At 41.7% G+C, this 25502-nt stretch overlaps 1 protein-coding gene across 2 annotated transcripts in view; it reads left to right on the plus strand.

The window, feature by feature from the left end:
* The window catches only part of insig1 (insulin induced gene 1), a 140710-nt gene that overhangs the window by 112336 nt on the left and 2872 nt on the right, over nt 1–25502 (plus strand). Inside the window, exons 1-6 of one of the 2 annotated variants that reach the window (XM_011488987.4) lie at nt 19332–19456; nt 19828–20227; nt 20323–20673; nt 21750–21874; nt 22178–22344; nt 22760–22859. In XM_011488987.4, the coding sequence (XP_011487289.1) occupies nt 20340–20673; nt 21750–21874; nt 22178–22344; nt 22760–22859 (726 nt within the window). In that variant the 5' untranslated portion in view covers nt 19332–19456; nt 19828–20227; nt 20323–20339. Of the gene's footprint in view, nt 1–19331; nt 19457–19827; nt 20228–20322; nt 20674–21749; nt 21875–22177; nt 22345–22759; nt 22860–25502 lie in introns of those variants that run through there. The other variant, XM_078938659.1, reaches the window with a different exon arrangement.

Consider the following 25502-nt stretch of genomic DNA (forward strand, 5'->3'; position numbering starts at 1 on the left):
AACAATTATAATTTGTGCACACAAAATGCTCATTTGGGCCCACAAAATACTATTTTGTGCACACAAAATCCTAAGCGCCAACAAAATACTAGTTTGTGCACACAAAATGCTAAATTAAGCCCAAAAAATACTAATAATTTGTGAACAAACAATTTTAATTTGTGCACACAAAATCCTAAGCGCATGAAATGCTGAATGCTGGCCACAAAAGGCTTGTTTGCATGCAGAAGATGGCCACAAGTTTTTCCTTTTAGGGAACAATTTGCTTTTTTTGTTTGTTTTTGAAAATCATGTCCAGGGCTCCATACTTAAGGGATGAGATAGAAACAATATGATTTTCCTCACTGAAGCTAATAAAATTCCTTTTTTTCTTTTAAATAGAGAGTCTCTGTGAGATTTCAGAAGTGTAACATCAGCCGGTGAGCAAAGTCAAGCGTGCGGAACGTGGGGAGCCTGAGGACCAGGAAACACAGCTAGATTCCACATCCAGTGTTTAGAAGTTTGTAATGAAAGTTTTGATATAATGAAAAAAGTGTGCACATCATTATTCAGTGTTAATTAACAGATTTGCTGATCATATTTCAGCTGCTCGTTCGTAGCAAACTTCAGTGAGGGCTCATTAAAATTTAGCACTGACTGATTGTTGACGTCCTCTCCGGATCTGACCCCCTCAGTTCCACTGCTGAGAGTGTTCTTCAGGGTGGGACAATTGAAATGTGAAGCAAAATGCTGGACTAAAGGACAAAATTTACAGACTGAAGCCTGACTGAACGGCTTTGGTTTTAATTAGCAGCGAATGAGAATCCCTCAGGACTTCATTTTCAATTTTCCGATTTCTTAACGCATTTTAATCTCCTCATTCGGTTAATAACTTCTAATTTGATTAAAGAGCATAATCATCTTCATTTCTTTCTAATTTCCTGAAACTTTCTTCAGGCTCAAGGACTTTGTGTTCCCTCATGATGACATTTCTTTGCTCATCTTTGCTTCTGTTTGCTCAGGATGATTAATGACAGGCAGAACACACACTCCAAGGAGCAGCGCGTACATTTCTCCTCATCTGTACATCGGGAAGCTTCAAGTGGGTGTCAAACATAACACGCCTGAGCCTCCACCTGACTTTCTGGATTCAGTTCTGCCTTCGGGGCTTTTAGATTCTCCATGGCTCAGCTCACAAGCAGCCAGGCGTTGATGAAAGTCGTGCCCCTTTCAGTGTCTCACCGCAGAGGCGTGTTGAGGGAATGAGCTGACTTCTCCTCCTCGTCTCTTTTTCCCAAGGATGGAGATGTAGATGAGCTTTCAGAGATCTTCAGATCTACATGGTATCACGACATAAAAGGCACTAAAAGCTCAACAATTTCATCTGTCAGTATAACTGTTTTGGTCTTAGTTAGATGAGCTACCATCCAAGTCAAAGTGTGTTGACGTCAGGCAGAGCCACTCAGAATCAAAGTAGGGGTTTTGATATGTATATTTACTCAAATTATGATCCTCGTATCTCTTGATTTCATTATCGGCAATTAAATGACAAGAGAACTTTGGTCGTAATTGCCTGCAATTGCTGAACAGGCAGCATCCATTAGCATTTTGCATGTATCTTGATCTAAAATGCCCCATAAGCCGACAATCGTAATAGATCTATGCTGAACAATTGCTCCTGAAGGGATGATAATGACCGAATGAGTGGAAAGCAATCAAATGTGCAATGACAGAAGAGGAGACTTTTTTTGATTTTTGCATGCAAAATTTTGTTTCACAGCTAAATTTGTGCTAGAAACAAGGGAGCGCGACAGTAAGGTATATTAAAAAACCTGCTTACACAAAAAAATTAACTCTGGAACCACGACAGGAACACAAAGTCCTTTTGCTCTGACCTCAAAGGTCACCAGAGGAGATGCCTTTGACAAATACGTCTGTCACAATAATGGAGTTTTTGGGACTCCTTAAAATGAACTCAAGCTGAAATTTTTAACTCGTAGTCATTAAAAAAGAAAATTTTTAGTAAAGAAAAAACACCATATCTTTAATTTCCTCATGAGACCTGTAGCAGAAATTTTAATTATCATGTATAGTATCCCCCAGAAGGTTTGGAAAAGGTTTCCATTTCAAATTAACCTTAGATTTTTCCTTTTTTCTCATTAATACAAGATTGAATTAATTAAAATAATATATTTTCCTTGAGTCACAGGTTGAAATATTATTTTAGTACGAAAGACAGCACGAAGTTATGAGCAAAAAAAGTCATTTTGTTGGATTATATTGTAAGAATTCTCTATTTGTATATATTTTGAAGAAAATGAGCCTTACAAACAACAGTTGTGTCTTTTTTTAGGCTGTGATGTGGCTGCCATCTGCTGGTTAATATGTGCAACTGCGAAAATGTTGTACTTGAACCTTACTCCACCACTAGGAGTCCTCTTGAATTTCACATTCATGAATGACTTTTTTCAAGCACATATATATATTTTTTCTGCTGGGGGGAGGGGGGGGTTCTGTCTTCCTTTCTCTTATCATAAAGATAAAGACATCCGTTCTTCAGCATAAACACCTTTCCATCTTATCACAGGTGACAGGTCCTACAGTGGAACATGCAGCCTGTGCTGTGTCCGCCGTAACCATGCTGTGACAGCAACATCTTATCAACATCAGAATGAACAACAACTAAGAAACATGTGGTTGATAGTATGCAATACTTTGAAAAAAAAAGGTTTAAAATTAGAAAACCAACACTTGTTTTGCTTCTATTTGATACATTTGCATTCTTAGATTAAGAAAAAGAATAATTTCGATCCGTATTGCCACTGTCTAGGTACTTTCTACTGTGAAAAAAACTACACAATTGGTCCTCTTCTTCATCGCGACCTCACTACTTAAGCAGCAGTGTTTTGATTCAAGGCTGAAGACACAATTTGGGGCAAGAAGACCAGAGATGGCATCAAGGTTTCCGCTGTGACAAGTGCACAGCAGGCTAACAAGGACAGTCGTACTGTAAGTTCAAATCCTGAAACTTTTATCGTCTTGATGTCAGGGAGTGGCACAAGTGTTAATAAGTGTTTTAATCTAGCAGTGACATCAAGGTTTTAACATGGACACACTGGAAAAAACATTTGAGCTACTAGAATTTCATTTTCTGAATTTTTTGCACTCTAGAAGCTTCATTTTAATGTGTACCATGTTAGATATGAGGTGTTGTTGGTTTTTTTTTACCCCAGTTACGTAAAATATTTTTAGTGTTACCGATCAGTGTCGGTGTTTGTGTCACTCAGGGGTTAGGTGGAAATCCTCTGAGAACAGTAAACACGACCGGCTTACTTTTTAACTTTTACAGTTTTTTACCCACACTGACCTCTTTTAGTAACATGTTGTTCAATAACTCACTGATAGTCAACTGCAGGCAGTTAAACATTAAGCTGTGTGGAGGTATGGCTTCAAAAAGCTTCTACAGCAAGTTGCAATGAAATTGTTCCAAAAGAATCAAACTCAGCCTAAAGAAATCAAAACATTTGACAATTTTTACTCATAGCTGCAGCATCAGTGTTGTTGTCTGGGAGTAAGTGATGATTCTGCATTTTGGTTTTTTGTTTTTTATGTTTAAAAAGCTCTGTGCAGGTTTTCTACTGAAAGTGTAGCTTGTTGGCACACCAGGTTGCTGGAGCCCATCATAGCAGATGGACAACGTAGGATCATCAATTAAGCTATGAGGCATGTATTTGGACTGTGGATGGGAGAAAACCTGAGGAAAAACATGCAAACTCCTTACAGAAAGTACCTAGCCAGGATTTGAACCAGCACCTTCTCTTTGTAAGACTACACCACCGTGCAACCCCTTCTTCTGAACATTGAAATGTCAGGCAGATAGTAATTGAGCTTTTTATTTACTGAGAAATCGTAAAAATGTTTGTTTTTCTGTGTCGATTATTTCTTAGAAGTCAAGCCATCGTCATCTCGGCTGGATGTGATGTAACAGTCATTTCTGAAAATGATGAAATAGATGAGACATAGAAGCCTCTTGTTGTTATGTTGTTCAGAAAAAAATCCATTAAACCAAAGTAATGGAGAAACAATTAAGTGAATTTGTTTTATTATATTATAAAGCATTTCACTTTGGATTAGATGCTGAACTACCTTGTTCAAGTAAAAAGGCCCTACTGGTGACTTATTGAACTACACATCGCTCCCGTTTCATTTAGATTGAAATGAACTTCACTGCAAAAGCCAAATAGCTGTTGAGTTTGTTTGTCTTGTCTCTGCAGCCGTTTCCTGGGTTGATGACCTGTCTGGGGTAGAAGTGCTCCCGCCCTACAATGACCCTGAATGACTGGAGCAAATGTGGAGAAAATAAACCATTTATTAAAGAGATTGACCCTTTAAAAGCATAAACAATATTGAAAAAGGTTTAAATTTAAAACATTTTTCTACACAAAGTTGGCTCGTGCATGGATTTTCATCTAAATAACCCTCATTTATTTGCTCATCTTTAAACATGTTTACTCTAGATCCTTGTCAGTCTAGTTATGTTCCGTAAACATGTTGACAAAGCGCAAATACGTGCAAAATGCTGTGTAGTGGCTTGACGTCAGTCGGTTCTGTTCCCAAACTCCCTCTGCCTTCCCCTGTATGCCGACGTGGACTGAAGTGGGATCCCATCCTCGGATTTTCCTCTGGACTTCAGGGAAACTTGAACACGATGTAAACCTTTAAATATGGAGGATGTCACCATAAAAAACAGGCTTCTCCAAGGTTATGTGTTCAGCTTCCAAGTGACTCTCCACGTCGAGGTGTCCTTGAGCGAACCATTCTTTGCCAAATGTCTTCTTCACATCTTGATTTCAAATCAGTTTGAACAAAAGTGTATGTGCTTGATAAAATTCTGTCAATATGAGGTAGACAGCAGAATTACAAGGAAAGAAGTTGCATTTCTTTAGTTAAAAAAGCCAAAAGCGTTTTGTCACAAAGACATGTCATCCAACATGCTTTCATATTAGTCATGTAGTCGTGCTCATAGAATCACCCATGGGTGCTCTCATGGTGAACTGGCCTATTATTCACTGCCTGTGAAGCCGCTCCAGGATCTGTCCGACATCCTGACTAATTTCTGTCTCCGTGCCGTTTTGCCTGAGGTTAAAGATGTGAGGAATATTTTAGGATGTGCTACAGCGCGGCTCCAAAACCCGTAACAGGAAGGAGAGGCAGGCATGAATTGGAGCCTCAAAAAAATGAAGGCCTTTTTAATAATGTACACAAACTAAAAAAAACATGTTAGAAACCCGGGCGAGGGCTAGAAACGCGTCCCGTGTAGGGAGTTTCTCATGAAACAAATTCCAGCAGACTTGTTGCTCATCCTCAACCTCTCACATGCAAATGTTGCCACTAAAAGAACAGCGAAGATTGGCTAAGACTGACATGTGAGCAGACAGCTGGGGGACTGGAAAGCGTGCTCATTGGCTCCCGGGACCGTCCTGTTCATGAGTAGTTCTGGCTTGAATAGTGCTGTTGTGTCATGTTGCCACACACACACAGAATAAAAGTGACGCAAACACACAACCCCAACAGTCAGAGAAAAGCCTTGCAACAGAGAGAGCCTAGTGATTGTCAAAGAGGCATCCAGCACAGAGGATGATTCAGCCGTGTGGCATGTTCAGTGTGAGGCCACCTGATATGAAATTCTAAAACCATTTACAGAAAACAAGAACTGAAAGTTACAAGAGGACCAGCACATTTTAAAAGTAAAGAAAGGACAAAGCTGAATTTATATATATATATATATATATATATATATATATATATATATATATATATATATATATATATATATATATATATATATATATATATATATATATATATATATATATCTTTTGTGCTAAAAATGTCAAGAAATGCAGTTGATAACATCCAAACATTTTGTTGGATGTGTCAAACCGAAAATTTTGCAGCTGTATTTTGGCTTAAGAAGGTAAATCCTTAGAGTATTGGCATAAAAATTGCTGATCAACTTTAAACCACTAAAAATTTTAATTTTTTTATATCCTTTTTTGACATTTAACTTCGACGTGTTTCATTATCATTTTCTTATTTTTTTCTTTATATTTAATGTGCTCATCTCAAAGTTCAATGGTTTTTCTTGTCAATATTAAGTTGTTTTTTATAAATCCATATTCTAATGTGTTTTTATTTTGTTTTTATTTGCCTGGTTTCAGTTTTTGCTGCTCTATATTCCTTCTTTATCTTTAAATTGAGTTGTTCATGTTATTTAAAAAAGATACTAACAAGCAGTTTCTTTCATTACATTTGTCAGCACAAATAAACTCAAAAACAGTTACTACCTATGAATCATAAAGCTTCCAAATTAAGCATTCCAAACATCATGACATTTTAAATATGTATACATATTTATACTGCTTCTGCATTGATTATTGTCCTTTGTTCTTATTATTCTTAATGCACCTTGACATTGTGGCTACCTTTGATTTTGTGGTGCTCCCTATATGAAGAAAATTAAACATTCTATTCTATTCTATTCCATTCTGTTCTGTTCATAACACAAAGGAAAAAAACAGAGATAGTTCCTTATATATTGTCGTCTGAGGCTGTTTAGTCACACTTACCATCAAGTTGAGGCTGAATTATGAATTTACTGTGTGAAAAATAAGCACAACGCTGCCTGAGGCAATTGTTACATGCAGCATTTTTAGTTTTTTTTTGTGCAAAATCTAGAATAAAAAAAGCAGAATTCTCGTATTCTATTAATCCATCCAAACCTGCTTTCTCCTCTGCCAGGATTGTGGTGTTTGCAGGATCATATTCCAGGGCAAACACAGACCAAACAATGGGCAATTTCATGAAAAATAACCTGTTCTACATGGTTTTTTTTATTTGCGCGATGCAAATGAAAATGTCAGAACGACAGAGTCATCATCAGCTTTTTCGTTACAACATGTGACCGCTGGTAAATATTTACCAAACAGGTGTGTGATTGATGTTATGCAAGTAGTGGCAAGAAAAACAATTAAGTGCAGTTTTAAAAATGCACTCCTGCATTTTCCTTTTAGGAAACATCATTAGAAGTCAGTCACTGCTTCAGAACTAGACTCCATGAATGGTGATTTTTCATATTAACCCAGTGTACCTTTCTGTTTTGGTGTAAAACCCCCAGAAAATAAGCACACTGTACCGGAAAGCATGCAGGATCTGTGCATGAGCTGAGCACCAAAGAACAAAGGCACACGGAGGTAGGATCCTGGTGCCACACCCTCAGGCTGCAGAGCCCGGGCCTTCACGGCAACCTCTGTAAAGCTGGCTGATACTCTCTATACCCAAAAATCCCCTTTCATCTTCCACACCGGCACAGAGAGCCAATGAAACGGCTCGGCATACTGGCAGTTCAGTAAAGCAGGGTTTTTGGAAAAAAGAAAGAAAAGAGGGTTGGGGAAGTTTGGGGAAACTGTGGATTATTTCTCCATCCGTAAAAACGGAATAGATGCTGCAATTACCTTTAAACATTTACATGAAAATGTTGTCACCTGTTGGTTGAAAGGATTTAAAGCTGAGGAATAATCGTGATCGTTTTGACACGTGAAGTAGACGCGATACACGGGATGAAGCTGAACCTGTCTTCATCAACTATTCGTGAGGATGGATTAGGATGTTTCCTTTCATAATTTCACACAGGATTGAGGGAGAAATTGTCAGACTGGGGTTTGATAGATCAATTTGCCTGCTCTTCCAGCAGGCTTTTCCTATTATAAAAACCCCTCCGAGTCTAACAGCATAATCTTTGAACCGCTTGATCTTCTTTTCATTTGATGTGTTGGAGCATCTTGCTTTATCTCCTGACGTGGCGTAAACCTCCACAGCGCCATCCCCGACACTGTCGGTTGCTAGGAGCTGTTTGCTCTATTCTCTGTCATTTCTGTGTTTATTATGGCCTGGCTTTAGCTAACAAAAGGGCTCATTTCTGCATCTTGCTGTCATTGGAAGGAATCTAGATTCATGGTTTTAACCCCCCCCCCCTCCTATAATCACCCTTCTACCCCCCCCCCCCTCTCTCTCTCTAACATCCATCTCTCTTTTTCCCTCCTTTCCTTTTCCGTCCGGTCCAACACCAAAGATTTTCAAATACGATTAGAATGAATAAGGTTTGGCCTCGATTACAAAAGGGGTTTATTCAGACATACTACGTCTGGTTTGTCTGAAGATTCAAAACCCCTATTGTTAAAGTCAAATATGTCCAAAACAAGAGGCCTTCAGCTCTCATCTGTTTGCCCAGCTGTTGGAAAGGACAAGTTAAAAAAATAGGTAAAAAATAAATGAAGGAATCTAGATTGAAACTGCTTTCCGTTTCATCTGACTTTCTTAACATTTTCTAAATATTCAAAAAATTTTAGCTTCCTGTTTAGAAGTCATTTGAGGTCACACGAAGAATTTCTCTTTGGAAAAATCTCACACACAATCCAGGGATAAACTGACAAAAGCTTTGCACCTCCACACACTCACTGCTGTAGGCTTTTATCCTCAGGCACCTGGATAGCCCTGAATTAAAGAGAGAAACACATCCATCTGGGAAATGTATACACACCCCTTCCCTGAAACAAGCCTTAAGTCCTCAGGCTGAGGAGAGGACTCCTGCAGATTTACGCTAGTGCTGTGCTAGTTTAGGGCCTCGAGGAGCCCCCCTTCTGTGCTTGACCTCCTTCCCTCCTCCTACTTTTCGGGTGGTTTATCAGCATAGGCCAGATGGCTTTCCAAATTAAGACAGTAAATATGACTGCTGTCATTATCTATGCACTGCAGTCATGTCAGTTCAAGGAAAAGAGTGAATACCGCTGACCAAATGTCTGTTAAGAGGGCTATGAAGGGAGAGAAAGAGAAACCTGTTACTGTGAAAGGGCAGAATTTTCTCCTCAATGGCCCTCTCGGTCCATAAGACACGGCGGCTTTGTTCACGCCTTCCTTATAGATCAAAACAACTCTAAGCACTCTGAAATGAAACCTCGGAAACAAATGCAAACTTTTCAACCTTCGATGCACTTTCACGCTTGACTTATCTGCTAAAAAATACAGTGAAACAGCTCCAGTGGAGAGGAGCTGTGACATTTATATTTAAGTACTCGGTTATCGCTGCCATTTTAGAAATGGGTTTTCTCGTTCTATTCAAGTGAAACCAATTTCAAGTCGGTCAGTTTGAATGTGCCGGCTGGAGCTGTAATGCTAACACTGAAAAACTTAATCTGGAGCCACTTCAGCGGGGGTGAAAAAGCCGCTTTATCTTTCAAATTGTGTGATGACATGGTTAGAACACATAGTAAGAAGCTCACTCTTCAATATATTTGCCTTTGTGTAATAACTAAATTGATCCAAAACGAATTACCCTCGCAGTAAAGGTCACAGAGTTGTGACATGCTTTCTTGTTCTAGTCTGTCTTTCATCCCCCTCTGCTCTTTTCCAAAGGTGTGCAACCGTCACTAATCTATTTGCCACTTCAACCGTTGAGCTATAAAGTCAGTGGCTGTTTTTTTTTATTCAGTAATTTTGATATTTAGTTCTGTTTTTTACACATGAACCCCAAAGAATATCCAATTAGTGAGGCATTTGGTGGAAAAATTCCTCTATTTTTCCACATTTCATGTTTGATATTTTGAATTGCAATCCAAATGATAGGCCAACATTTCCATTTTCTAATGCCTCACATATCGCAGGACTCTAATGACTGTGTAAACAGCTTTCTGTGTCATTTCTTACAGCTTTGTGGCAGTTTTCCCTCTCTGATTTGGCGAGTAGCCACAGCAGGAAGTTAGCATGTATGGTCTGTATGGTGTTTTACATGCAGTTTAAAAGCAAACTTATGAGATACATCTTGTAAAGTGACGCATCTTGGCCTAAAAAGGTTAGATTACTATGCAAACACACAATGTTCTCTATGCAGGATTTGCAAGGAATCCCAAGAATCACATCACACTGCATTGAGACTTAGAAGGAATGCAGATCGGTAGAAAATGGTGCTACTAACAGATCTAATAGTGCTCAAACACAACCAGACAGTGTGTGCTCTGTGATTGACTAAACCCTGGCTAAAAGTGGAGCTGCATGTAGGCAATATAAGAAGTAAATTCTGACTTCAGTCATCCTCAACAATGCAATTTACCTCAAGGAGATTCAACAAAAAGATGCAAAAAGGTTGTTTTTGTCCGCAAATGAATCCATCTTTTGACAGAGCAAAGTCAGGAATTAGTGGGTTTCCTTTTGAGAAAGAATAAAACTGTCAAGGTTTTTTTTTTTTGAAAGTTTCATCAAGTAACCGTTCATACTGGATGACACTTTTGAGTGATCCCTCTTTGCAATGAGCAGCGATTCCCGTTTGTTGTACTCCCCATTGTTTGTTCAATGTGTCCTCGACAGTTTCCTTGGATACATTTTGATGTCTAAAGACCACACAGTTCTTCATGAGATTGACTTTCATTAGGGTTTGACTGGGGCGATAGCAGGTGAAAGAGAAAAACAGCTGGGGTTTTGGGGCGTTTGTGAATGTCAGTAATCAAAAGGAAAGGACTGTTGCTGTGTGTGTGGCCACAGCTGCGCAGCTCTGTGCTTACAGTGAAAATATGCAGTTTATATTTTCTAAGTGGAATTCTGTATGAGTCATTCCTGGTTATGGAAATATTGCTATCACTTTCTAGTGTATGTTTGCAAGGAAAAACAAAACAAAAAAAGCATATTTTGTGAGAGATGAACCTCAGTGACTGTCTCTTTTTAATACAAGTAGACTTTGAAGTTTGAATAATTGTAGTTTTAAATCTGTGTGTTTCAGATGTACTGAAACTGTACTGAAACTGACAGATGTACATCTCCATCCAACAACTGAAAATGTCTTTTTTTCTCCACAAAAGTTGTTCATTGTTGAAAATGTCTACAACCACAAAAACTTTCTTTAAAGTCCCACTCTGATGGAAATAATGTTTTTGGTGTTTTTAACATGCCGTTGCCGCAAAAATTAAGCTCAAATTTGCATTGAACTCAAATTTGCATTGCATTTGCACTCAAAAAGACATCATCATAATCATAAGACCACTGGAAACGCTTTGACAATAGATCAGAAGATCATTGGGAGTGGTTTTTTTAAAGAACAACCGTTTCACTGTTTGCTCTAAATCCAATTTTTGTTGATGCTGAGTCATGATATGCTTCTGCACGTCTGTGCACAAAATAAAGAGACAATCAATCAGATTTTCCATGGCCAACTGTGCTCATGGGCTGTATGGATTGGTATAGACACTGAACAAAATCCCTGAAGCCTTGTGCTAGAGGAAAGGCTAAATGGTGTAATACATTCATATTTTTACTTAGTTTAAAGAAAAGAAAAGTGTCCATTTATTAAAGTGTATAAATGTTCCAGCAGGCCTGGTTCGGGTCCTCTGTTCTACACCGCATTCTCCAGAAGCCAGATCGTGACACTTTGATTTGACTCAGGCATGTTGAGGAGAGAAACATCTCAAGCATGCAGAGCAGGGCTGCTGGAGGCATCACAATTGCACTCTGACTCAAATACTGTACAGAGGTCTTGACTCAAACTCTCCGGGGGAAAAAACAAATCCCTACATTGAAACTGTTCCGCTTGATGTTTAGGAAGTGCGGTTTTTCTTTGAGATTAATGCACAAACCGTAAGTAACAACAGTTTTGACCAGTCATTGAGGCTTTTTTTTATTATCCAAGAGATAGTTGGCCCCACAATTTCTACACTTGTGAAACTCACTGTCATCGGGAATTCCCAAGTTTGAAAAGAAACTACTCAAACTAGACCCTCTGGTTTTATTTGTAGTGGCAGCACGGTGGGTTTTCTCCGGGGACTCCGGCTTCCTCCCACTGTCCAAAAACATGCTTCATAGGTTCATTGGTTACTCTAAATTGTCCCAGGTGTGAATGTGAGTGTGCATGGGTGTGTGACTGTGGCCCTGCGACACACTTGCGGCCTGTTCAGGATGTCCCATGCCTTCGCCAACAAGTAGCCGGGATTGGCTCCAGCAGCCCCGTGACCCAGAAAGGGAAAAACGGATTAGAAGATGAATGAATGATTAATTGAGATCATCAACAATTATTCATGCTTTTGACATTTCTAGTAAAAAAAACAAGTGTTTAGTTGAATTTACAGTCTTTGATAACTGTAGGTTCTCGTATAACAGTAAACCCCCATATATGTTCCCTCTGCATCTTTCTTGATACACAATTGTTCATTTTGTGTTTTGTTGGTCTCTTCCTTTTTTAAGTTAAATTCAGCTCATTTCAAGCCTCTTTTGTGTTTGTCTAAATTCACGATTGTTTTTCATTTTTGTTAAATCTATCTTTTGCCTTCATTGGCTGTTTGATGCATCACACAGTGGACAAATGGCCTAAAGTAAATGAAGGATAATGAGTAACATATACTGTACTTCATGTATTTTGGCGCAGGAACGTGTAGGAGCCAATCTATTAATGATGGTCATAGGACTAGTTAGATCAGGTTTCATTTTTGTGCTTTTTTTATTCCTTCAGTGATCATTTCAGGCAGAAAACACCCTCCAAACAAGCAGCTTTGGAACTGTGGGACAAAATCTGGAGGTGAAATTATCCATTCTTTCATTCCTCTTTCAACTGAACCACGTCTGGCAGCTGTACATTTGTCTAAAAGTGAAATTTATTGAACACTTTTCTTAAAAAAGCATTAAAAAACTTTTATTTTGTCTTGTGGATGTCAGGATTAGTTAGCCCTCTGGCTGTCACTTCCTGTTTTATTTTGAAGGCTGTCTTTTCTGTCTTCATTTCCAGTTCCGCTGTGTGATCTGCTTCCTCCCTAATGTGCTCCACCTGTGCCTCATTGTCTTCCCTATATAAGCAGTGCTCTTTTCTCAAGCCAGTGCCAGATTGTCTTTCTTTCCCTGTGAGCAATCCAGCCTTAATCTCTCCAGAGTTCATAGAGCAATTTGTTCCTGATTCAGTCCTCTTTTGGATGGCCTCCTGAACTTATATTAAAGACTCTGATTCTGCCACTCCCTGACTCCACCATTGTGTCCGCCTGAGCTGCATCTGATAGTACAATCTGGCCAAAACATGGATACATCGGAGTCAGAACGTCTCCTTGCAGCGCTTGGAACACAAGGTCAGAGAATAACCCAGCAGGACCAACAGCTCGCACAGCTTCGCCATGATTTTGCCACTGCCATGTCATCACTCTCAACGCAGCTCTCTGACGTAACCACGGCGCTCCAGAATCGGACCGTTTCGGAGTGTTCTTCCTCTGTGACTCCCTCTGCTCCCTCTGAGACAGCTACTACGCCCCCTGGACCTTCCGAGCCCCGCCCTGTCAGACTATCCAGTCCAGAGCGCTTTTCCGGGGACTCAGGAGACTGTCGCTCTTTTCTCACGCAGTGTGAGCTCCATTTTGAGTTCCAGTCCCACGCTTTTCCTTCAGACAGAGCCAAAATCGCCTACATCGTATCCTACCTGTCCGGACGAGCCAAGGCGTGGGCCACATCGGAATGGAGCCGGCGCAGCGCTGTGTGCAACTCGCTGCCTTTATTCCTAGAGACCTTCAGACAGATTTTCCATTCAGCTGTCCCTGGAAGAGAGGCTGCCAAAGCTCTTGTGAACATAAAACAAGGTAGAAGATCAGTAATGGATTATGCCATTGAGTTCAGAACCCTATCTGCTGATAGTGGATGGAACCAGCCGGCGCTAGTGGATGCCTTCTACACCGGATTGTCGGAGCGTTTAAAGGACCATCTCGCTCCTCTCGACCTCCCCCCAGAGCTGGATGCTCTGGTTTCGCTGGCGTCCAGAATAGATCAACGTTTACAAGAGCGTCAACGTGGGAGATTATCTGCCCCTCTCTCCAGACCTCCAAGTTTGCCCTACGCCCCTGAACTTCAACCATCATGCTCAGGGGCTGTTCCACCTCCTGATGCTGTTGAACCCATGCAAGTGGGTCACACCCGCCTAACTCCAGCAGAACGCCAACGGCGTTTCAGCGAGGGTCGCTGCCTCTACTGTGCTCAGCTGGGACACCTGATCGCCAACTGCCCTATCAGGGGAGCTGTTTCCACCAACACCTCCTCCGTCATGGTGAGTGCAACCCAGTCCAGGATCTCTGTACCCAGACAATTAACGCAGGTCACGCTCACCACTGACACCTCCACATCCGCTCAGGGTGCGCTGCTAGATTCCGGAGCAGACACCAACTTGATGAGCTATGAGCTAGCTTCCAAACTACACATAAAGGAAGTTGAGATGTCAGTACCTCTCACAGCCACTGCACTGGACGGCAGATTGCTTTGCTACATCACGCACAAGACCCCTCCCGTGACTCTGTCATTTCCTGACGGACATTCAGAACTGATAACCTTTCACCTGTTTCGCTCAGCAGCTCATCCTCTGATATTAGGGTTCCCGTGGCTTCTCAGGCACAACCCTCACATAGACTGGTCCATGGGAACTGTGAAGTCCTGGGGGAAAAGCTGCTTTAATGACTGTTTTCCTGTGTCCCCTAACCTAAATCCTGACGACACTCCAGACCTGGAAGGCGTTCCTCGGTGCTACCATGACTTAAAGGATGTGTTTAATAAATGTTATGCCACCTCTTTACCTCCCCACAGAGACGGTGATTGCGCCATTGACCTCCTCCCAGGGGCACCCATTCCTAAAGGCCGGCTGTTCTCCCTGTCAATCCCTGAGCGTCTTGCCATGGAAGAATACATCAAGACCTCGCTACGGGCGGGGCTGATCCGGCCGTCCTCTTCCCCTGCTGGTGCAGGATTCTTTTTTGTTGAGAAAAAGGACAAGACCCTGAGACCTTGTATAGATTACACTCAGCTAAATGACATAACCATCAAAAACAGGTACCCTCTTCCCCTTGTCTCCTCTGCCTTTGACATTCTGCAGGGTGCTAAAATATTCACAAAACTTGACCTGCGGAATGCCTATCACCTGATCAGAATACGGGAGGGGGATGAGTGGAAGACGGCCTTCAACACCCCCATCGGACATTATGAGTACCTGGTCATGCCGTTTGGCCTCACAAATGCCCCCGCCGTATTTCAATCTCTAGTGAATGATGTTCTCCGGGATCTGTTGAATAAAAAGGTTTTTGTGTATCTGGACGATATCTTGGTTTTTTCCCCCAGCCTGGACGAACACGTCTCCACAGTAAGAGAAGTCCTCACACGACTACTTGACAACAACCTCTATGTGAAGGCGGAAAAGTGTGAGTTCCATAAGGACCAGGTCAGTTTCTTGGGTTACATCATTTCTCAGGGGTCTCTGACCATGGACCCATCCAAGGTGGATAGTGTGCTGAAGTGGCCCACCCCTACCACCAGGAAAGATCTCCAACGATTCTTGGGCTTTGCAAACTTCTATAGGAAGTTCATCAAGGGTTTTAGCTCGGTGGCTGCTCCCCTTCATGCGCTAACCTCTTCTAAAACTACTTTCCAGTGGTCTGCATCGGCTGACGCCGCCTTCCAACGTTTAAAGTCATCCTTCACTACAGCTCCCGTCCTCACCTTGCCGGACCCAGCTAAACAGTTCATCGTGGAAGTGGATGCCTCCGATATTGGTGTAGGAGCTGTCCTCTCCCAGAGGTCGGGTGAGGACGGAAAAATTCACCCTTGTGCTTTCCTTTCTCGCAAGCTGTCTTCTGCAGAAAGGAACTATGCTGTGGGGGACCGCGAACTCTTGGCAGTCAAAGTCGCACTGGAAGAATGGAGGCACTGGCTAGAGGGCGCAGTCCATCCGGTTCTTATCTGGACCGATCACAAGAATTTGGAATTCATAAGGACAGCTAAACGTCTGAATCCCCGGCAAGCAAGGTGGGCTTTCTTTTTCTCCAGATTCAACTATATACTTTCATACAGACCTGGATCCAAAAACATAAAACCGGATTCTCTGTCGCGGATGTATTCCTCTGCTGACCTGCCTGTGGATGAGTCCGTCATCTTGGCTCCTGAAAGAGTTCTGGGAGCATTCACATGGAGCATTGAATCCAAAGTAAGGTCTGCCAACAGATCCATCGCCAGTCCTGCAGCATTGCCCCCTAATCGGCTGTTTGTTCCTCCGGAGTTGAGAAGTGAAGTACTACAGTGGGGGCACTCCTCCCTGTTATCGTGTCACCCAGGGGTGAAACGGACCTTGTTTCGTGTAACAGAGAGGTTCTGGTGGCCAGATATGAAAAAAGATGTGTCCGAGTTTGTGTCTGCATGTTCTGTCTGTGCCCAACAGAAATCCTCAAATGCCCCTCCAGCTGGACTCCTTCAACCCCTGCCTATTCCTCAGCGTCCCTGGTCAGAGATCTCTGTGGATTTTGTCACCGGATTACCTGAATCTCAAGGTAACACTGTGGTTCTTACAGTGGTTGACAGATTCTCCAAAATGACCAAATTTTTTGCCCTGCCCAAGCTTCCAACTGCCAAACAGACTGCTGAACTCCTCACCACCCATCTGTTTAAAGACTTTGGATTTCCTCAGAGCATTCTGTCTGACCGGGGCCCACAATTTGTTGCCCAATTCTGGAGGGCGTTTTGTGTCCTGATAGGTGCTGAGCCGAACCTGACCTCAGGTTACCACCCCCAAAGCAACGGCCAGACAGAGCGAGTGAATCAGGATCTGGAAACGGGACTGCGATGCTTGTCTGGGCAGAATCCCTCGTCCTGGTCCAGATCTCTTCCCTGGGTGGAATACGCCCACAACACGTTACCCTCTGCCTCCACTGGCCTGACGCCCTTTCAGGTGGTTTTTGGTTACCAACCTCCTCTGTTTCAGAGCTTGGAAAAGGAGGTTGCGGTTCCTTCAGCGGCAGCTATGGTGCGTCGTTGTAAAGGCATGTGGATCAGAGCGAGGGCAGCCCTGTTGAAATCGTCACACTCATACAAAAAGTCTGCAGACCGCCGCCGTCGTCCGGCTCCGGTTTACTCGCCTGGGCAGAAGGTGTGGCTTTCATCCCGGGACCTCCCGCTGAAAGTGCAGTGTCGTAAGCTGGCTCCGAGATTTATTGGACCATTTCCAGTATCGAAGATAATTAATCGCTCTGCTGTCAGACTCCGCTTACCCAGGTCTTCTCGGATTCATCCCACCTTCCATGTTAGCCGCATCAAACCGGTAAAGGAAAGCCCCCTGGTTCCACCCTCTGCACCACCTCCGCCCCCCAGGATACTTGATGGAGGCCCTGTATATACTGTCCGCCGCCTGCTGGCGGTACGGCGTCGGGGCCGAGGTTGCCAGTACTTGGTGGACTGGGAGGGCTATGGGCCTGAGGAACGGTCCTGGGTTCCCTCCCGCCATATCATGGACCCCCGGCTCATCCGGGATTTCCACGCCTCTCACGGGTCTGGGCCGCACGGGGTCGGCCATGGGAGGGGGGGTACTGTCAGGATTAGTTAGCCCTCTGGCTGTCACTTCCTGTTTTATTTTGAAGGCTGTCTTTTCTGTCTTCATTTCCAGTTCCGCTGTGTGATCTGCTTCCTCCCTAATGTGCTCCACCTGTGCCTCATTGTCTTCCCTATATAAGCAGTGCTCTTTTCTCAAGCCAGTGCCAGATTGTCTTTCTTTCCCTGTGAGCAATCCAGCCTTAATCTCTCCAGAGTTCATAGAGCAATTTGTTCCTGATTCAGTCCTCTTTTGGATGGCCTCCTGAACTTATATTAAAGACTCTGATTCTGCCACTCCCTGACTCCACCATTGTGTCCGCCTGAGCTGCATCTGATAGTGGAGCACTTTGGTTACTATTGCCTGTTTACCTGCTGTATAAATAAACTTGGATTAGACTGAGATAACCTTGTTTGCAAATTAATTTGATCCCAATAACATAAAAATGCCAGAAGTTTTGTTTACCTAAAAACTTGTGTTAAGAAGATTACTTTTAGTCTGAAGGTGATTAGAGATTAAGACAATGGTACAATCAACTCAAAGCAGAGCTTTTCCAATGTTTACAGCAGAAAAAAACAATCACATTCCTTCTAAAATAGTATATTTATTATTTGTAAATTTAAAATAAGGCATGAAAAACAACCTAAAATTATTCTGTTATGGTAAATATGGAAAAATGTTATGCATCATTTATTTCATCAGACATAAAATATAAATTACTAATGAATAAATCGACATCTGCAGATGTCTTAGAAATGCTAATATATCCAGAGTTTATCTTCTCTTTTTCGATTATTTGGTCAATACAAAGATCTGGACTGATTAATGCCTCAACCCTGAGAACCCAAGAGCAATTTTCTTCTGGGATTTTGAAGTTAATTTGGCTTTTTTGTTGTTTTTTTCATTTTGCAGCAATTAACATAGACCAGAAGATTGAAAATCCATAAATAAATTAATAAAAAATACACAAAATGTATATATAATTTTGAAGAAAAAAAAATAAAAAAACAGCGGCCAAACTTGTCTCCATGGGTTCTCCAGGGTTAAACTTTTGTTTTACTTAGAAATATTTGAGGGAAAATCTGTTAATTTTCTTTTCTTTCTTTTTTTTTTGACAAATATTTTTATGTTATATTTTCAAGTCATGAAGCTAATCACTGGGTGGCAACCAGAAATAAGTTTCTGCTTCACAGCTTCATTTGACAAAACAAAAATCATCCTCCTTTTTAGTTCTGCGTTTTAGCTGCACATAATTGCCGTGACACAATGAATACAACACTGAGCCATTAGCAGCACAGTCAATTAGCAAAAGAGGAATTTAAGAGGGAAACTTAATTAACAGGACATGCTATCTGATTGATACGCTTTCTGTTTTTGTTTACAAATTTGCTGTGAGTCATGATGCAACAAGTCATTTTGCAAGTCAATTTACATCGTAAAAAGGATATTCATCCATGTAATTTATTATCATGACACTGATGTTAAGAAATGTGACTTTTAAGGATGTTTTAAGAGGATGTAAGGATGTTTTTTTGTCTAATGCTTTTCTTAACGTGTGAAATGATTACTTTGACCAGAAGTGAGTTTTCTTTAAAAATTATGATTTTATGTTGTGGCTATTATAAGGTTAAACTGCATGGAACACGGTGTTTACAGCTGTATGTGAGTCAAGGGTCGGTAATGGTTACTGTGCTCCCTAATTGGCAGTGAACTGGACTAGAGGCATGATCGTAAAACACGTAGGTCCTGTCCCCGTTGTTTTTAGTCCTTGAAAGGCGGGCAATGAACTCTTTGCATGACATTATCTGTGAATGACATGCGGATGGCCACACACCTTTTGCAGCCTCCCTCCGAACCACACCTCCTCTATGATGACCTATGGGTCAACAACTTGTGCAAGCATCAGAAAAACATCACAACAAAGTGTGCCACTAACCCCATTCCCTGATGCCTGCCTATAAAAGAGCACCTGTGACTTGGATTAGGGTTATTTAGTCGATGTAACTCGCTGATGTAGCTACAAAGGAAGAAATAGACCAACCTTTAAGGATTAAACCTGCGTTCTTCCTGGTAAGAACAGTCTCCTAATTCTTTACATTATTATTGTTGAATTAGAATAATTACAAGAAATGAATTATTGGCTAAAAACAGAAGATACTACTAAAGTATTTCATTAGGCTATGCAAAGGCTTTCAACTTTAAAGCTCAGCATGAAAATAATGAGCAGATGTTTATTAGCAACAAAAATTGGTTATTATGCATTACTGTTTTATTTGACACACCAATCAAACCTTTTTTTGCTACAATCTCTGCAAATAAGAGGGTGATGCTTTTTTGATCAATTAATTCTTTTGGTTTTTTTTAGTATTTTGACTTTATGGTTCCTTTGTCAGTAGTTTTTCCTCACTTTTTGTGTTTTCTTTTTCTTTTTTAACTTCTAGGTGATTGATTTGTACTTGTTAAGTGAAGAGAACTTCTCCATTGAGAGCGTTTGCATTTCAGCCGCAGCCTCCTGATCTGAGCGTCTGCGCCGGACGAGGGGGCGGTGGGGTGGCGTGACGTCATATCAGCCACCGCGCTCTGATTGGCTGCCTGGCTCTCACCCGACAGAGCTGTGATTGTTTTCTGCAGAGGAAGCCTCTGAACGAGCGCCGTGCGCTGGAATGAAGCGACCCTGTGTGTGTTTTTTTTGTTACTGAAGCGATGATGTGAGCGCACAACGTGACCGGAGTCCTTGTCGTTGAGTGCGGGAAAACAAAACAGGGTGGTAGTTTGATCACTGGCCGAGGCGCCAACGAGCAGGACGGAAGTTTGGGTCACACAGTCTCAAGAGAGATCAAGGTAAGAACTTACAGTTTACGACTTACTTTCATCATCTAGACCCATGCTATAAATGATTTATGTTTGTAAGTTAAATCTTTTTTTTGATTTAACAGTAAAAAAAAAGTGCCAAATGCCGAGACTGGAGGACCACTGCTGGAGCTGCTCTTGTTCTTCTAAGGCTGACACTAAGCATTCATCGGGGGCTAGCTGGGTCGCATCCAAGGTTGAGGAGATGATGTCCATCATAACCACGGTGCTCGGGAGCGCCTACGGCTCTCTGCACGACGTCCGGACCACCAACCTGATCCGCCGGGGTCTGGTCCTCTTCACGGTCGGGGTCTTCCTGGCCCTGGTGCTGAATTTACTGCAGATCCAGAGGAACGTCACTCTGTTTCCTGAGGAGGTGATGACAACGTTGTTCTCCTCCGCTTGGTGGATCCCTCCATGCTGCGGGACGGGAGCGGGTGAGTTTGTTGGAGGTTGTTTGTTCTGTTTTTTAATCAGAATTGTGCTGCTGTTTGGCGACAAAGGAGGCCAGATAGGGGAGGGGTCACAATGCTCCAGGTTTTTCCTAATAAAATACTATTTTTGGTGAGAATAACCACAAATGTGACATAAAAACTTTCAGGTTAAATTAAAAAAAATGTCTCTTTAGGTGTATTTCTAGGGCTCGACAAGCGAATCCGTCGATTTTTATGTCTAAAACGACAGAAATACCCTAAATATCATTGACTTAGACTTTCGCAGTGAAACATAACATTAGTCATCCTTTCTTTCCACCATTATGTAAGCTTTTTTTCTCTCGGGCGGTGTGGATCTGGCTGGTTTTGTGTTAGATATCAAAAAAGATGGCTGGGCACATATGATAGCTATTTCTGCGCTCTGATTGGCTGAAACAACCGGACGCGACGTGCGACGTCCCCTCATTGGTTGGTGTCATAACGGGTGAGCGGAGGACCTCCCCCTTCTTGTAGAAACAGGAAGTGGGGTTTTAAAAAAAAGAAAACATTCCATTGTGGCTCCGCCTCCCACGTGCTGAAGGAAGGCAGAGAAACAGAAACCGATTTTTCTTGGTTTTAAAGTCTTTTTAGACGACTTTTGAGTAAACCAAAGTTCAAATTTCATGTAATATGTTTAATTCATATTTAACATAGAAAAACGTTTCTAATTTATTCCTATAAAAATTATAAATTCTGACTGTTTTACATTAAAGATGTGGAGAGAATGGTTCAGAATTTAAATAAATAACTTGTTTATACTTTTACGGTCAAATTTAGGTCCAAAACCACTTATTTTTAGGGCAATTACCTTTAAGGTTTTTTCTCAGAAAGTAATTTAAATAAATAATAAATTCACATATATGAGCCTTGAAATTGCAAATACACAAAACAGTATCGCGTTCACATGAGTCACTAAGTATAGAAACGCACGTCTCAGCAAATTTTCTGTCACTGCAGCTCTTTGACAGGATTTGCCCTCAGTGGGTCTCGGTATTTCTGCTTTTGTTGCATAATTCAGGCGTATTTGTTGGTCTTCACAGCTGTTATCGGCCTGCTGTACCCCTGCCTCGACAGTCATTTGGGAGAGCCTCACAAGTTCAAGAGGGAGTGGGCCAGCGTCATGAGATGCATCGCCGTCTTTGTAGGAATCAACCACGCCAGTGTTGTATCCTTTTATCACCCTCCAAGTCTTGCCCCGCATGAATTTGCTTTGCTTTAGCCACAACAAGAATCAAACCTTTTCCAGTGATGAATTAAATACAGGGTCCCTGTTGAGTCTTTTGTTTTCCGACCAGTAAAGAGTCTTAGTTTAAAATTTTGTTGCTGTTCTGTTTTGTTTCTTTTGTTGCAAAGAAAGGAAGTGCGTAAACGTCTGTTCTTCTCATTCAGTCCAGCTAGTCAAAAAAATTCAAACCATCTGATCCTGTGCTAACATCGAAGTGATTCCCCTTAACTCTTTGGAAAACAGAAGTTAGACTTTGCCAACAATGTGCAGCTCTCCCTAACCCTGGCCGCGCTCTCCTTGGGCCTGTGGTGGACGTTCGACCGCTCCAGGAGTGGCTTCGGTCTGGGCATCACCACCGCCTTCCTCGCTACTGTCATCACACAACTGCTGGTCTACAATGGCGTTTACCAGTAAGTCAGCCTTTTTTCAGGGGAGATTTGGAGCAACAACGTGTGGTTTCAATGTTGTGTGAACAAACAAGAATGTTTCTCTCTTATGGCTGATTCTCAACACTAATAAGTGATTGTGCAGTAGTAAAAGTTGACCTTTGTCACTTAGAATCCATTTAACTGACTGGTTACTAATGTTATTGGATGCAATCTGTTTTTTTTTCTTCTCCGCTTTGAAGACTTTTATTTTTAGATGATCTCATTCTTCAAATTCACATGGGTAGTTGCGTAACATTTAGCCCTGCTTACATGGTGAACAGCAGAACGGCACACCAGAGGATCAGAACATTTCTATGAGAGATTGTTGACATTTTTAATCCATCCGCCTCGCGATACCTGCAATTATCTGACCCTTGATTCCTTCTCTTTGCTGTAGGTACACATCTCCAGATTTCCTTTATGTGCGCTCGTGGCTGCCGTGCATATTCTTCTCAGGCGGTGTGACTGTGGGGAACATAGGACGCCAGCTTGCCATGGTAAAGCCCTCTGTCAGTTGTTTTTCTTGTAAAGAGTCGCACAGACAAACCTAACTGCCTAAGTCTAAAGCTGCATTCACACCAAACACGATTTGCTTTGCGAATCCGCGTCCTCCGCCTCTATTTTGCCGCGCAGCGAATTCTCTGCTGGACGCTGGTTGAAAAAGGTGTTCATAAATCTGACGCTCCCGCCCGCCGTGTGTGGGAGGAGCTTCTGTCCAACGTCTTCAGCTTCATTGCTACATTGCTCTACAAAAACATCATTAATCACGTCTCCATGTCTGGGTTCATGAGATCATTCAGAGGCTCTCGCAGTACGGTGATCTTCACCGTCTACTGCAGGAGTTGCGTCTGAATGGCGGACGCTTTCAGCGGTACTTCCGTCTCTCTGTGACCCACTTTTGAAGACCTGGTGTCCCGCATTATTCTGAGGAGTGACAAATAAAAACAAAAATAAAATTAGAGGCACTTTTTATTTTGTATCCAGACAAATAAGAAAAATATCTTAACGATCAGTTTCTCCTCCCTGGTGGTTTTGGACTCCACCCGTTGATTACATTATCAAGACGTCACGGGCAAAAGACTGCCAAACTTCAGAAATGTGTATTTCACTGCGCCTCACTCAACACTTAGATTGTTCCGTAGGAGCTCTGATTGCATCTGTACATTGACTGCAGTGAAACTGGACGACTCTGCCGCGTGAATCTCGTTTGGTGGGAATGCAGCTTAACATCTAACCTGCTGCTCAAAACAGGTGAACTGTACTACACCAGAAGACTCACTGTTGGGGCTAAAAAAAAGCTTGTTGTAGAGTTGCAGAGTTTGTTTTCAGCCTCCTTTTAGACTGGTGTGCCTCTGAGGTGTGCACACAAAATTCCAAAACAGCAACAATGTCAGTCAGAATATATCTGAATGTGAAGCAGGAAATGTTTTATGGACTTCCTGAAACAATAAATCCATCTACTTGACCAGCATGTGGTGATGTTGATTAGGGGCTGCAGCACAATAGTCTGTAATGTTAGATTCTTATTTTGCTATTTTATTGGTTAAAATTTGTATATTTCTGTCACAACATCTTCATTTAAAAAAAATTAAATTACAGTTTTCCCTAGTTTGTCGCTGTAGTTACCTTCAAAAAGTTACCTGCAATAGGTATTTAATGATTTTTTTTAACAATAAATAAGCCCTCACAACACACTTTATACCATTTTCTCTTAAAGACATTAATATTTTTGCACTTTTTTTCTCAAATCTTTATAGAAAATCCCATCCTGTTATTATAGAATGAAAACAAAAATCTGATTGAGATTTGAAGATTTATGTCACTTTGGGAAAAGTAACATATTCTGTACAGCATATTCTGCACGGAGGGGATTGGTTGACAAGGTCAACGGCCAATCAGGATGCAGAACTCAATGCACTGGGGCAAAACTGCACAAAAAATCCACAAAATATGTCCCCCTAATATAGCGAGGGAACACTTTATCAAAACTTTCAAACTCTTCAAGGTGGTTCAATAACTGAAATGTATGTCACGATTTTAACATTCAACGTTTTAACCCTTTCAGTTCTTTTCAAGCAGTTTGATCAAGTTCTGGTTCTGAATATTGAACTTTAACATCATTAGTGTTTTCTTTGCTACACGTTTGTCATCCTATGAAAATACACCACAAAAAAACACAATTCTCTTACTCAATAAGGCACAATCTGCATTCAGTGAGCGAATACAATTATTTGCACACTTTCCATTTCACTCCACAAAATCCTGTAGCATCTGAGGAAAGGCGGGGGGGGGGGGGGGGGGGGGGGGGGGTTATTGGTGAGTTTGTTTAACCATCAGTTGAAATGAAAGAGAAAATAAATCTAAAGTGTCTCATCTTCATTTTCCACTCCTTTAAAGAGTAGAACCAGTTCTGTAGGTGTTTCTGGTTTGATTTGCAACAGTCAGGTGTTTCTCTTAATCTTGATTAACTTTTTTTTTTAATTTGTCTGTTTGTTTTTAAAAGTTTACACTTTTTTGATTGTCACAAAAACCGGCTCCTGTGTTTATTACTTAGCAGCAGCCAGTCACAAAATATTCCAAAAGCCTCTGCTGCAGCGAACCCACTTCATATGGAATTATGTAGTTGAGCAAGAGCAGGAGATAAGATTGTAATGGTTTAAATTTGTGCAAAGAGCATTGGACACCCTCCTCTCCTTTATAATTACCCCATCAAGTCGGCTTGATGTCTTCATTAAGCTCGTGCCCGGAAGCCTCACCTCATTCTGTCTGTAAAGCCAGAGCGCCGTCACTCCCTCAGTTTGACTCGGTAAAAGCGTGAAAGCAGATTAAGAGCTGTTGTTTCTCACAGCCGCCGGGAGACACAGAGCCAGTCGGGACTCGGCTGACCGAAGGGTCATTTGCTGCTTGTTGTTTTTGTTTGTGATGAGGCCCGAGGACTGTTGGCACAAGTCTGAACTCGCACTTTTCAGCCTTTTCTTTTTCTCTCCTCCTTCCGCTCCATGGCGTCATTTATGAGAAGGATCAGGAGGAACCTGAGACTTTATTTCTATTCCACTTGTCTAGTTTGCATTTAAGCCGATTCTACTAAAAGAATTTGTCATAATAAAAGGTTTAAGTCATTTTTTAATCGTTTATACTTT

This window comes from Oryzias latipes, chromosome 20 (assembly GCF_053564925.1).
Source record: "Oryzias latipes strain Hd-rR chromosome 20, Olatipes_Hd-rR_3.1".
Classification (NCBI taxonomy): Eukaryota; Metazoa; Chordata; class Actinopteri; order Beloniformes; family Adrianichthyidae; genus Oryzias; species Oryzias latipes.